This window comes from Phacochoerus africanus, chromosome 13 (assembly GCF_016906955.1).
Source record: "Phacochoerus africanus isolate WHEZ1 chromosome 13, ROS_Pafr_v1, whole genome shotgun sequence".
Taxonomy (NCBI): Eukaryota; Metazoa; Chordata; class Mammalia; order Artiodactyla; family Suidae; genus Phacochoerus; species Phacochoerus africanus.
The window spans coordinates 7,015,526-7,030,657 of NC_062556.1; the positions used below are offsets into that span (position 1 = coordinate 7,015,526).

General features: G+C 39.7%; 1 protein-coding gene across 5 annotated transcripts in view; it reads right to left on the reverse strand.

The window, feature by feature from the left end:
• The window catches only part of KATNAL1 (katanin catalytic subunit A1 like 1), a 65,641-nt gene that overhangs the window by 26,870 nt on the left and 23,639 nt on the right, over nucleotides 1-15,132 (reverse strand). For all 5 annotated transcript variants that reach the window (XM_047755665.1, XM_047755664.1, XM_047755663.1 and 2 more), the window contains exons 4-5: nucleotides 5,814-5,982; nucleotides 393-520 (exon numbers count right to left, since the gene is read on the reverse strand). In XM_047755665.1, the coding sequence (XP_047611621.1) occupies nucleotides 393-520; nucleotides 5,814-5,982 (297 nt within the window). The remainder of the gene's footprint in view (nucleotides 1-392; nucleotides 521-5,813; nucleotides 5,983-15,132) is intronic.

The window sequence follows — 15,132 nt, forward strand, 5'->3', positions numbered from 1 at the left end:
AGAAGAACAGCAAACATCCCTTCAGTATGCTTACACATAGACACCTCAGATTTATGATCAACACGACTTCTTTTATTTTTTACTTATGAAATTCTTCTTACCATAGATACATTATTCTAACTTTTACTGTACACAGTGATCACAGAAAACACATGCAGTTATAAATTAGGACATGCTACTCAATTAACAACCTTTGTCAGTTAGGGCAACATCAAAGTAACATGAAAACGTCCAAGTTGTATTCTCGAAGAACCGTCCTGCCAATCCTATGCGCTCAAATTATGGATGAAGTCATAATTAGGAGATGAATGGAAAACCAGACAAGACTCACGCCAAGCCCACCTACAGCTTGTTTTCCCCGCTACTTTACTTCGAGGACTCAGCAGACTCACCAGTGAATGCTGGGGTTCCTGGAGACGATGTCTCTCTCAAGGGCTTCCACCAGATCCTTGTCATATGCAGCACCATCAAATTTCGGAATTTCACCATCACTTGCACAGTCTTGCATGTTCTTCCTTCCCTGGGGACAGGCGTAAAAAAAGGACTGGTCAATAACAAGGTAGTTTTAATTAACATCATTAGGCTTTCAAAATATTGCAGTGTAACCATTTAAAATGATTTAGTGTTAATTTTTTAAAACAGTGTTTTCTGATAGCCCAAATGCCATCCTCCCCTACTTAATTCATCAGAAATAGGTCAACTGGCCAATGTTATTAGACACTTAAAATTTACATTCTTGAGAGGACAGCTGCATGCAGACTAAAGCGAGCTGGCCACCTCCAAGTCTGTGGGTGCAGTGGATTTCCTCCACCTCCAGAAAATACTTAGGAGTATTATACAGAGGAAGAAAAAAAATCAGTTCACTGAGAACCTACTGTATGGCAAGAGATCTCACATATATTATCTCATTTTCTGTAACAACCCTACCAGGTCGGTATTACTACCTTATTTTCACAGATAAGGAACTGGGACTCAGAAGGGATAGTATCATTAGCACCACAACGCAATATACTTTACCCCAAACTCTGTATTTAATAATACAGTGGCTTCAACAGAGAATTCTATGCTGTAGTTTGCATGGGGTTCTGCCAAGATTTACTAGCTCTGAAGAGCTTTAAATGAAGTGTGCTCAGCTCCCAGAGACAGTTCAACCACTGCAACTACTCCAGCAGATAGAGCCAAATACCTCCCCAGAGCTTCAGCCCCATGGTTACAGTCTAACCCAAAAAGGAAAGGAAAAATGGTCCATTCCCTGAGCTTCAATCTGAAGAGAGAGAACAAGACGAACTTCTACCACACTCCATCTGAGATAAACCATAGACTCGGTCCTAAGTGTTAAGAGGGGACTGAATGGTTCTCTGGGCAAATGCACCAGTTCTTTGAGCCGCTGGGTAAATGACCGAACGATATTCTGGTGACTCGACTTGACTATCTCTGGGTAGCATGGCAACAACATTAAGCTAAATTTTCAGAAAGATCCTTCTATTTCAGATGACAGATCTCAAAAGTGATATTATTAAAAAGAGTAAATGCCTACACAACAAAGATAACATCAACAAATTTAAAATAAGCTCAGCCTAGGGGTTCCTGTCGTGGTGCAGTCATGCAACTAGGAACCATGAGGTTGCAGGTTCAATCCCTGGCCTCGCTCAGTGGGTTAAGGATCCGGCGTTGCTGTGAGCTGCGGTGTAGGTTGCAGACACGGCTCGGATCCTGCACTGCTGTGGCTCTGGCATAGGCTGGCAGCTGTAGCTCCGATATGACCCCTAGCCTGGGAACCTCCATATGCCATGGGTAGGGCCCTAAAAAGACAAAAAAACTAAAAATTTTCAAAAAATAAATAAAATAAGCTCAGCCTAGCATCACACTATATAACAAAGATAGGTCAGGGCTAGTCACAAATCACTGGGAACACTCTATAAACTCTTCTAGAAATAAATCAACTAAAGAATGCAACAGAAACTGATATATTTGGGATTAACAACCTCTGAAACGGCACTGTAATTTGACTTACCAAAAAATTAGTATTAAAAAATACAAGGAGACGGTCATGTTAATACGAATGTCTAAGTGGTGGGAAGGATTTGATAAACACTTCCGAGGGAAGGGAAAAGCTGTACACTTATCAGGAAGCAATCACAGGATTTTAAGAACAATAAATACGCGACCATCTGTGTCCAAGAAAGACGCTTTACCGTGCATTCAAGTTTTAGATGAGTGAATGGAAATACATCATCTGCCCTCCTCAAGCATCTAGTCTAGTGGCGGAAACATGTAACAAGTAAGCAAACCACAAACACACATCATTATTAACTGTGAAGTGCCCTGAAAAAACTAAGCGGTCAATGTAGCTCAAAGGTATTGAGCAAAAGGAACAGGATGGAGAGAGGGTCAGAGGCCAGCTCACTGGGCACCTATAATTCATGGGGGGGAGTTTAAAGATTTTATTTTAAGCACATGGGGAAATTCTTGAAATGTGCTAAGCAGGGGAATGATAGGATCTGATTTACATTTTAAAATGACCCTTCTAGCTGCTACATGGAAAAAGGATGGGTTGGAGGAAGAAGCAGAAGCAGAGAAATAGAAGGCTGTATAGGCAGTCAAGGTCAAGACCCTCAATTCACAGAAGGGGAAACATGGGCATAAGCCAGTCCACTTGCCCCAGTACCCAAAGTTTCTCAGTGATAGACATGAGACTTTCATACCAATTAAGTACTCCAGAGAAGATTCTAGAACTCGTTCAAGACAAAATGTCGAGGTTATTAAAAAGAGATTTAGGAAATCAAAAAGAAATAACTTATTTGGTTATATTGAGAAATTAACAAAATGGGTGACAATTACCCTCCCTAGCATACTCGGATAAATTAAAACAGGAATATCAAATATAAGTTAGTAGTTGTGGTTTCAGTTAACCAGACAGATTAACTTCAATACCTAAAAGAAGTTTAGTTTTTAGGCAAAAAAGCTAACCTCACAAGAGAAATTATTACCTGTACAGTTTATAATATTAATACCAGCTGTAACGTCACCGAAATGATCTTAGAAATCTTTGTTTAGATTTCCTTATTAATTGACTAAGGTAAATATCAGTAAAATTTTGACATTTAGCATGAAGGCTGATATGCGTTTTTTCCTTTTTAAAGCAAAGTATTTCAGATTTTTTTTTACTAGTGTCTAAATTACCCGTATCAATCACTGTTTGTTAATGATCTTTATTTTTTCTTTTTTTGTCTTTTTGTCTTTACTGGGGCCGCACCAGCGGCATTTGGAGGCTCCCAGGCTAGGGGTCCAATCGGAGCTGCAGCTGCCAGCCTACACCACGGCCACAGCAACGCGGGATCCGAGCCGCATCTGTGACCTCCACCATAGTTCACGGCATTGCCAGATCCTTAACCCACTGAGCAAGGCCGGGCATCGAACCCATGTCCTCACGGATGCTAGTCGGGTTCGCTAACCGCTGAGCCAGGACAGGAAGTCCCTATTTCTTTCTTTTAAAGCTGGTTGTAACACACAAAACTGATTTTAAAAAACCAACAACACTGAGAACTATAAAATCTGAGGACCCTTCAATATTCATTTTCAAATCAGTAATCAGTGTTCAATGCAGTGGCTATCTGTCAGTTTCGCGGCTTCATACCCTCTCACAGCCTTCGGTGAGTGTAGGGACTTCAGTCTATTGAACACCTGAGTGCTTATGATAATCATAACTGAACCAATTCTACACCTTTTGAATTCTAATGAAGTTTCTACGAGTTTGGTTTTTTTAAGTTATAGTCCCTTTTGTTTCCAGAGTGACTCAGAAAGTATCTTTTATCTTCAAACAACTGTAGAGTTCTTTTTCATTTAATAAAGGGCTTATTTTCCAGTGACATTCTGCATACTTACATGTCAATGAAATAACCACTAAGGTTTAGAAAATTATTTGGAACTTCTAAAGTAAAAGACAATTTACAATATCCAGAAAAAAATTATTTTACAATCAGCAAATGCTGCCTGATTATTCTGTTCTTTGCTTAAGAATCATATTTTAAAAATCAACCTTTTTAATTTTTCCGCAACTCTTTTTATACAAGCATATTTTAAATCTAGTTCTTAATCTAGGAATACTGTGTAACATGAAAAATACTAAAATGAAGGGGAAAAAGAACTGTGACCTGACAAATTCCATTCCAAGAGCCATTCCTTACCCCATGACCTTTAGCTCTACCTCAGTCTCTTCGTTTGTAAAAATGGGAATTAAGGACGGCCTACTTCAAGGGCTTATTTGATAAATTACTGTGATCACTCCAAGTGGTCCCTAGAAGGGAAGCACCCAGCACCCATGACCAAGACTTTTCTCTTACGTGACGTGAAGTTAAAGGCTCAAAGTCCCTCGCCTGGGTCTGAAAATTTACTAGAACAGTGAGAGGTGGCCTTCAGCTGCTGCTTTAATGCAAACTAAGGTTAGCTGCACAAAAACGAAGAATTGAGAAAGAAACAAAGACGACATACAAAATACAGACTTTAAGTATCTGTTTATGTGGCTTTTGATAATGGGGAAAACCAGCTCAATTTTATCAGCAGGAAAACTTATTTATTAGTACCCTCTGGTAATCCCAAAGGGCTCTGAGATGGAATCATTTACTATTTTATGACATAATAGCGCCAACAAAGTACAAACATAAAAAAATCCAATTCAATTTCAGTATTCTAGTGAGGTAAAGAGAGAGAATATGTCTTTGACTCTATTTCATGAATAGAAATACTTAGAAAACATAAGTTTTATTCCATTATGGTCTAAAAAACCACCCGGTATAGGGAGTTGGTCTGTATAGAGTCCTTATCTACTGACTGAAATCGTAGATAGTAAAAAGACTCAAATATAGCAATTTTTAAAGATAACCACTTGCTGTTAGTTATATTTTCATGATAAATATCATAGCATAAATGTGATGACATACCTTGACCCCATAGCTAAGAAAATGAAACTTCTCTGTAGCAATTCAATAGGATCCTCATTCATTTATGACATCACAAAGGAAATGGGAAATGCTGTCATTAAAAATTTACCTTTGTCCTTTCATCAAAATTAAGGCTAAGAAAAATGTCAGGTTATCCTGGCTCCCTCCTCTGTAAAATTACTTTCAGCGCATTTTTCTAAGGTCCATTTTAAGGGCAGTACAGAATTTCTATCTAGTACTAGGTTTATTCACCAGCCATTTCCCAGATAGAATACACGTACATACTGAAACCTAATCAAAGAAAGCTTCCTCATTAAGGGAAAAAAAAATCTTGTTCTACTCTAAAATTTACAGATAAATCAAACGTTTTGAAATTTTTATCAGCAGTAAACTGTACCCATCATCTTATTCTGTGAAAATGGTATAGGCATCTACTTACTTACAAATCTTTCCCCTGCAATTATGTTTTTATTTAGTGTTCACTTTAATTCAAAATACTTGTTAAAATAGTTTTTAAGTGTTACAACTTCATTTTGAGTATTTCTACAAAAGCTCCATTTTAATCAGCATGTGTGTGTGTGTGTGTGGGTGTGCATATTTGTTAACACGCCTTTAAGGTCACTAGCACTGAAGAACAGCCTTCAAAAAAGGCGAAGTCTGCTTAGGTTTTTAACTCGAACTTTTTTTTTAAACCTCTTGCATGTCAAAACCATGATCCTCTATAAGCCAACAAAAATTATAACATATGCACCCAAAGTCATGGGCTTCAAGTGGGTGAGTTAACAAGAGCTAGTCCTGCCTTGTCAAGTGGGTCAGTTAGAAAGAGGCAGTCCTGCCTTGTCAAGTGGGTCAGTTAGAAAGAGCTGGTCTTGCCTTGTCATCTCGCCCTCTTGCTCTGCAGTCCTTGTCCCTACTTGCAGAGGGCTTTTCACTCTTTGATATAGGATGTGCTCGGCCTACAGGTCCCCGGGCTCCTCCTCCTGGTGTTTCTTTCCTTAGAGGTCTTACTTCTCGATTGAGACGCCTTATTTGAGGAGGTGCTCTGACAAAAAAAAAAAAAAATCAAATTAAAATTAATCAAAGGCAAAAGTATTTCGACACTACCTTAGTCAATAAAATTATTATATCAATAAGCTCACAAGGTTAATTTTTCCTGCTTTTGCCAATTTATGGCTACAACTATTAGATCAGTTTTTAAAAGCTCCTTTCTATAAAATGTACTGGTTGATACATATACTAAATACATATAAATGACACATATAGCAGCAATTATTTTGTCAAAAATAACAATTAATCACCAATAGAGGGCAATACAGATTATTTCCATCTAATACTCTTAATAGTATAACAGGATGTCAGTTACTTTATTCAATATTGTCTTAAGCCAAATAAGTAACTTTTTAAAAAAAGCATTAAAAGCTGAAAGGAAAAGAATTCAAAATATGTCTATCTGCATAGCTTACTAGTTTATCCTTTACAACCAAAATGATTTTCTCTGCTTCTATACTGGAAAAACCAACATTTCAATCATCAAATTACGAACAGCAGGGTTTAATGAAATCTTCTTTATGTGTAAAATTTATGTGTAAAAAATACTACTTATGCGGAGTTCCCATTGTAGGCTCAGCAGATTAAGAACCCGACTAGAATCCATGAGGATGTGGGTTCAATCCCTGACCTCACACAGTGGGTTAGGGATCCAGCATTGCCACAAGCTGCAGCACCGGTCACAGATGTGGCTTGGACCCCATGTTGCTGTGGCTGTGGTGTAGGCCAGCAGCTGCAGCTCTGATTTGACCCCTAGCCTGGGGACTTCCATACACTGCAGCCCTTAAAAAGAAAAAAAAAAAAATACTACTTATGCATTGAAGGTGTCAAAAATCACAGGATCATTCAAATTATACATGCCCCCAAATGTGAATTAAGAATTTTTATAACTATATGTAGCAAAGGGTATTAATTATGGTGGTAATCAATTCACCATATATACTAATATTGAATCATTATGTTTTACACCTGGAACTAATGTAATATATGTTAGCTACACATCAGTTAAAAAAAGAATGTTGATACATATATAACTATGCTCATAAGTAGCATGTTTTGCCTCATGGAGTGTGAAACCTATCATCTTAAAACAGTGACATTCTGGGTTTCCCAGCACAGTATTCAGTCACCTGTCTCTGGGTGCTGGGGAGACACTGTCACTCTGCATCTAAGCTCTTCAATCTCTGCCTCCGTTCTCCTACCTTTACTGTCTTTACAGCTCTGCCTGTATTTGCAGCCTTTCAGGTCCAGTATGTGTACTCCTTTTCCACCATATGCCAAATCTATTGCTATCCCTTTTCCAGCTTCATGCTTTTACTCCATCTAACTCATCATGGAGTGTCTGGTCCTGGGATCAGAAAAAGTTTCACGTGTATATACTTCAATGAACCCGGCAAAAAACAGGAAAATGGATGAAAAGCCGAGATGGCTGCAAATTCAAGGTAAGAAATGGTTAACATACTGCAGCATTTGAAGACTAAAGGAATCAGACTCCTACATGAAGCTGCTAAGGATGAGAGAGGCTGGTGAAAAGTGTGTCTATCTAGCAGATTACATGCACTGACAGCTGAATCTCTGGAGTCCAGTCCAGTTAAACAACTGTCTACTGAACACCCACCCCCATTGGGAGGTACACAGCCTCTACTGTGCTAGGCCCTAGGAAGAGACAAAGAGGAGTAAGCAATCTTGAGGAAAAAATCAAGGAAAATACCTTAAAAATAGTATACGGTAAAATGGTTATAAGGCCTTTTCAAATTTAAAGGTATTACTATGTTTTTGGTTCTAATACAGTATTAGTCTCTTAAGCATCTGCCAATAAGATAAAAATATGAGGAGACTGGCAGAAGAGAACATTCCTGTCTCACACATATTCGTGTGTATATAAATGTCTTTCCTGAATTGGATTCATGGCCAAAGACAATAAAATGCGACCAACAACCCCTTCGACACAGGACACCCATCCAGTTTGTCCTTCCGCTAGCAGCTGCGCCTGCTACTTAAATAGTCTGTCATTGTTTGTGGCCCTGCTTGTCCAAGGCACAGCCAGCCTGAAGCGTTGGCTCCCGAGCGGCAGGCCCGTCCTCTCCAGCTGCACGCCAGGCGCTTGGCAGCTGCTGGGCCTGCCGCGCGGGGCTGGCTGCTGAGGGCTGAATTGCAGTGCATCCTGAAATGCTTCTCCTGCCTCCTCAGCTCGGGCTTTCCCCACCTCAGCCTGCTGTGCAGCAGTCGCTGAGGAGTCAGTCCTGCTGTTGTCCATTTTGCAAGCGCATCCACATCAGAAAAGCTGTTGCAGTAATTACTTCCAGGCTCGTACACAGGCTGCCCTCCGAGGGTCTGCTGCTGCCGCCCTTGCCCCGCCGCTCCACGTTCTGCTGGTCTCCTAAGTGGTCTGAACGAAACTGCTCGAGAGGCCAGAGGTGCCATTTGCGGCACGTCCCTTGTCCCACAGAAAGTGTGCCTGCGTGTGTAAGTCTTCAGTTCCATCTCACTGCAGCTGGATGTTACATTTGAAACAGACTCCGTCAGCTTCCCAAAGGACATCCTTGATTCTGTTCTGTACTTCTTCCTCCGTTAGCGCATCACTGCACAATGTCATGCTTCAATTTAAAGACTCAGTGACAGCTCACAGGCTGTAAAAAATAAGTCCTAAGGCTTCTTTGACTCATCTCTTTTAAAAAAGAGACTTTATTAGTAGGGCTGCACAGCATTGTCAACCTCTGCCTCAATGGTCAAAGCAGGCTCACCCTCACCAGCTTACAGCATTTCAGATACAGAGAGTAACTGGCCATCTGCAGATGAAAGAGTAGCGTATCTACACTGTGCTCAGGGCTCCTATTGGAGGATATTTCCCTGCAGGAATGGGAAGAAATATGCCTTAACCTGTCATATGCAAATTCGATTTGCATAGGATTTCCTCCAAAAGCCCATACTCGCTAAGTTATATAAAATATCAATATTCTATGCAAATGTTTTCATCAGCACTGCTTACAACAGCAAATATCTGTGAACAACCCAAATGTCCAGTATTAGAAAAGACGCATAAATTATGATACAGTCACCTAATGGCATGCTATATCCACGCGAACATGAACAAAGCCACAAGCAACAACAGCAGATGAATCTCAGGACCATAATGCTGAGTGAAAAAGTAAGTTCAAAGAACACATATAGTACGATTCCAAGCAAAAGAGGATGTGTTTGGAGATACAAGTGTATGTACTAAGAGTATAAAGAAAGGCAAGGGAATAATGATAGCCCCAAATCCAGGACAGAGTCCAACTCTGAAAGAGGAGGAAGGGAACAGGAGGCAGAGGAGCTCACAGGGGCCTCGAGGTAACAGTAATATTCTTTATGTTAAACTCCGTGGGGGGAACATAGATGCTACTGTACTCTGGCTCCTTACTCGTTACTTTAATTTTAATTATTCATATCATCTACTTGATAGTTACTAAACCTTAAATATGATGAACACAACACTAATTAAAATACCTGAGCTATGAGGAGTTCCCTTTGTGGCTCAGTGGTTAACAAACCTGACTAATATCCATGAGGATGCGGGTTCGATCCCTGGCCTCGCTCAGTGGATTAAGGATCCGGCATTGCCATGAGCTGTGGGGTAGGTCACAGACACAGCCTGGATCTGGCGTTGCTGTGGCTGTGGCATAGGCCGGCAGCTGTACCTCTGATTCAACCCCTAGGCTGGGAACTTCCATATGTCAAGGGTGTGCCCCCCCCAAAAAAAGCAAAAAAAAAAAAAAAAAAATCTGAGCGTCAAAAAAATGAAATTATAGGATTGCTACAAAGCTTCAGGCATGTGCTAAAAACACAGATATGACCGATGTAGACCCAGAGCACACATCCTGCTGAAACACATTCTAGGCAGTAATCTCTCTCAAATGACGGCTTCACAGGATGTGAGGGAAGGGGTCAAGATTTTCCTCCCCACGAGGATAGTCAATTAACCTAGAAGCATCACTGCTAGACCCGCCTTTCCCTACTGAATTGCAGGGGTGCCTCATCCTAAGTCAAGTGACCCTACCCAATTTAACTAATGGTAAGTTCCAGTGCTAAAAAGAACTTTAGAAATTTTAGTTATGTGCTATCAGAAAATTATAAACAAATATTTTAGTACGATATATTCTGGAGTCAACTCAAAATATTAGTATTTCAATAAATACCTGAACTTTTAATGAATGCAAGACACCATGCTACATAACATAAAAGGCTTTTTATCTATTAGGTTAATCTCCCCTCATTATCCAACATGCAAATCAGTCACACCCAGAAACATAGGAAATACTGCAAGCCATGCTGATAGGATTATCCTCAAGGGTGCTTTTTGCGCAGAAAATACTCTTCAAAGGTTTACTTTGACTTTTTAAATATTCAATGTATTGAAGCTAAAAATTCAGCTAGTCCTTAAAGCAAAAATTCATCTAGTCCTTTTTCTATGCACAAGAGTAGTAGATTTTATAAGTCACTTTTAAGAGGCTTTTAAATAATGCTTGATGCCATTTATAAACCTGGCTGATTAAATACCACGAAACTGTTTAACCTACATTTATAAATGTAATTTATTTTATTTCTTTCCTAGTTCTTCAACTGTCTTATCCAACAATGCATAATTTATACACAAATATTTTCATAAACTTGGTAAACTAAAATGAGGTAAGTAAGCCTAAATTTCTCCTAAATGTTGCCCAAAAGTACTTAACATAAATTTTAATGTAAAAATCAGATCTAAATTATTCCATAATGTTTTAAATTGGAATTGCATGTTTATCACCCTCATTAGCCATATTTTCTTAAATTACAAGTACATAAAAATAATAAATAAATGTGCACATATTCCTTAACAAAAAATACTATTATCACAGCTTTGATTCTCTTAGACATTTCTATTCTTATTTCTAAATGTCACTGGAGCTGAAAGACGCTTACCCACTAAAGAAGACAATTAACACTCAGCCAGAAATTTCAGCTGGGTATGAGCTCTGGAGCTGCAGACATACATCTCACACCGTATTATACAATCCCACTTAGGATCACAAGGGCTGCCTCTTAGCATTTTAATGTTGGCTATTTCAGCCAAGACAGTGACTGGATTCTCGTCAGAGACTCTGATGGGACACACTAAGCCTTATTTAGAGTTGCTAAGCCAGTCATTCTCTCACTTCTAAGGTGCGGAAAGGGATAACATCACTAAGCACTGAGTCTAATGGTAGAATGTCACCACTCCTAGGCAGGTCAGTTATTTAATTGTACCTTGCTTTTCTTTGGGTCTAGAGATAGGCTCTGGGGAGCCTTTTCCGTTTAATTCTAAAGAACTCTGAACTTGAAAAACTTAAAATATTTATCCTCTTCCTAACTTTAAAGACCTTAAAACTAGATGGACAATGGCATTCTTTCAGATTACAGGGACTATACAACTTTTACAGATTATATTAAATATTTTCAGTTGAACTTTCTCTCACAGTTCTTTGTCTAGCTTATAGTCAAGTTCTGAGATTATTCTACTAATTTGCAAAACATGGGGCATACAAAAAAATATGACATAGTCCCTGCATTCAAGAACCTTATAATTTAGCTCAAGATATTACATATTTTATGTTATATTGGACATCCCTTTTTATCCACATATAAATCCTACAATTAAAGCCTTGTCAAAGAAGAGTTCCCCACTAAACTATGAGCAAGAGTCCTCAAAAAAAACAAACTGAGAGTTCCCACTGTGGCTCAGCAGGTTAAGAACCTGACTAATATCCATGAGGACGCAGATTCGATCTCTGTCCTCGCTCAGTGGGTTAAGGATCCAGCGTTGCCGCAAGCTGTGGCATATGTCTCAGACGCAGCTCAGATCCCACATTGCTGTGGCCGTGGTGCAGGCCAGCAGTTGCAGCTCCAAATTTCACCTCTAGCCTGGGAACTTCCATATGCCACAGGAGAGGTTCTAAAAAAAGGCAAAAAAAACCCCAAAAACCAAAAAAAAAAAAAAATCCCAACAGAATGGAGTATAAGAGCCTTAAGACCTTATAATAAATATATACAGTTTATCTCTAATTAATTAAAATATCCTGCAGTTGTCTTTTCTGTAACATTTTAAAAAACAGCTAGAAATTCTGGATAAAATATAACAAATATCTGTCATATATATAGGTGATCTTACCAAATAAGCGAAATACCTAACAGCCAAAAAATAAATTAAAAATACTCCTGACAGCATGGCAGTCCTAAGAGCTTCCAAGTCTCAGACTCCTAAGGGCCTGAGATTTAATGAATACACAGTGAGGCCTGAGACAAAGTCTGAGGCCTACACACGTCCAAGAAGATGAAGAGAGACGATGACCACATGGAGCCAGGGCAGAATTTAAACAGACACGTGGAAGAAACAAGCACGTCTGTCCATCCGGGCCTATGCTGTGGATCTGTAGAGGGAGGCACAAGTCTGCCCCAGAAAGAGGAACCAAGGGCCTGCGCCAGGTGATTTCGGGTTTAGTTTTCTAGTATCTTAAGCAATGAAATTTACCTAAAAGTGGTCCAGGCAGGTGACATCCCTAAAGCACCCAGCTGAAGCCAACACAGTCCCTCTGAGGAGCAACATTCCTCTAAACAAGCCATACATTAGGTGACTCAAACCAAGAAGGAACATTCTCAACTTTACCACCAACAAGAGCCATCAGAAACAACAAAAAAAATATAAGGCTCCAAATAACTTCTAATAATAGAACTATTTTATAGACTGTAAAATCAATGTTTAAAATGGTTTAAAAGCATAAAAAAGAATGTGAAAGAAAATAAACACAAGTCGTGTGACATAAAAATAAATCCATGCTTGGAAAATGTACAGTTAAACTATTTAATACCCATTCAAAAAATAAAATCAAAAAAACACTGCGAGAGAAAAGAGAAGTGATCTACAAACAGCAAGGAGACTGCTGATGCAAGCCAGAAGGCAAAAGCCTACCGTCACTAAGGTCAGCCTCACAGGAGAGACGGGGGCTGGAGAGGGGGAGCTAAATGGACACAGCAAGAGCAGGGGGGTGAGGACGAGGCAAGAAGAGGAGCTAAGAGAAGGAGAAGAGAAGAGAAGAGGCCGCAGTCAGGGGAAGAAAGCGGAGGGAAAACAAAACAGTGCAGTTAACCCAGGCCGAGAGAAGAAGAGCGTTCCTAGGAAGGGACATGGTAAAAGACCCGCCGGTTGTTACAAAAGCTAAATGCAGAAACTCCTGCGAGCTTGCGTTCCGTTTCACATTAGGACGCTATCTTCAAGGATTCAGTCCCAATACTGCACGAATGGAGATCCAGGATTTTCTCCTTATTGAGGAAAAAGAGGCAGTAAGAGGAAGGGGGGGGGGGGCAGACATCACAGCAGGAAGCAAAGGAACAAAGTGATAAAATGCAGCAAGGCAAAGAGTTCTTTCAATAAAAATTTAAAACGAATGTGTTATGATTTCATTCTGACTTACCACTATCTTGTTCCCATTCCTTAGTTTATCTCTAATGAATTAAAATTTCTATCTTTCAGTTGTCTTTTCTGTAACATAAAAAAATGATAGAACACCAAGTTTTTAGGCATGCGTTGTAATAAACACCTAGAATTCCAAAATAAAGACTTCAAATGAGTGACTACTGATTTCTACAAAATAAGACAAAGGCTCCCTAGCAAATTTACATAAAAGAAATAGCCACACAGATTGGTGTCCCACTCTGGGGACATTTCAGATGAGAATTTAGACCCTGGAAAACACTACACCTGTGTCCTCACTCTCGGGTGATCTTGCTTGTTTTTCTTCCCTCACCGAAATAACCAGAGGACAACTTGCACAAGTGCTCACCTCCACCTGTACCCACTTCTCGGCATCCACACCCTCTATAACTGCTGCCCCTGCCCTCCCCCCAGCTGCTGTTGTCCCCCAGCTCCAGTCCATCGCGTCTTGTCTGCCCAGGGACATGGCTCCAGCACTGGTCCACTTTCTCTTACGCCTCATCACTTTTCCCCATTCTGCAGTAGCATTCTTATGAGCACAGAAACGTTTCTAAACAACAACAAATTCTGCTTCCATGTCTTTCCTAACTACCACTCAATTTCCATGCTCCTCCTTTCAGGAGGACTCTCAGAAAGAACTGCAGGCACTCCCTGTTTCTAGTTCCTCTCCTCCCAGTCCCTGTACCCGCTCCATCACTCTGCACCATTCCCCCGAAACCGTGCACCTCGGTCACCAATGAGCTCCATGTTGCTAAACCCAATCCAGTTCTCAATCCTTATCTTACTTGACCTATATGCAGCATTTGATAAAGTTGCTTAGAATCCCTAAACTTCAATTTCTTCTAAAAAAAAAAAATAGGGATGATAATAATAGTACCTACTTCAGAGAATGGTTGGGAAAATGAAAATGAAGAGTTTATTAGCACAGTGTCTGGTTCACAGTTACAAACTCAACAAATGTCAGTTATTGTGGTTAATCAGCACTGCTACCTACATTCTACCCACAGTCTATTAAATATAGAATCCATCCCATATTCTAGAAACAGAATTCTGGAAGAAAATATGACGATGGAATGGTTAGAAATGAGTATAATATCAACTTGCCAATTATATTAAGGCAATAACCTATTCTGCCATCTAAGAATGACCTTAAATTTCTTTCCTAAAATTCCTTACTTATTGATGATTCCTAAATAGCTACTACTAATCCCAATCTCTCTTAAACTCTGCTTCTCATTTCCAATTCCCATTCAACAGCTTGATCGAGATATTTAATTATCTGCTCCCATTTTTCTCATTCTCTACGAGTCATTAATCACCAAATCCAGTCTATCCTATCTCAGTAACGGCTCTCACACCCATTTTACAAGACTCTAAGTTTAGGAAGGCAGGGGCTGTGTCTGTTTCTGCATTCCGCTGTATCCCTAGCATAGTACTGGCACATGGCATAGTCTTGTCATACCAGAGGTGACAGCATCCTAGCATAAGCTTGCCAGGATGTCTAGATTACTTTTTCCTATTGGTTTCTTCTGGTCAAGGTCTGTGCAGGTGTTGTTTTTTGTTTTTGTTTCTGTTTTATCACCTTTATACTTTCCACAGAGCCAAAGATAAAGTCAAGTATATGATGAATGTCATAAAATATATGTTGGATAAATCAGC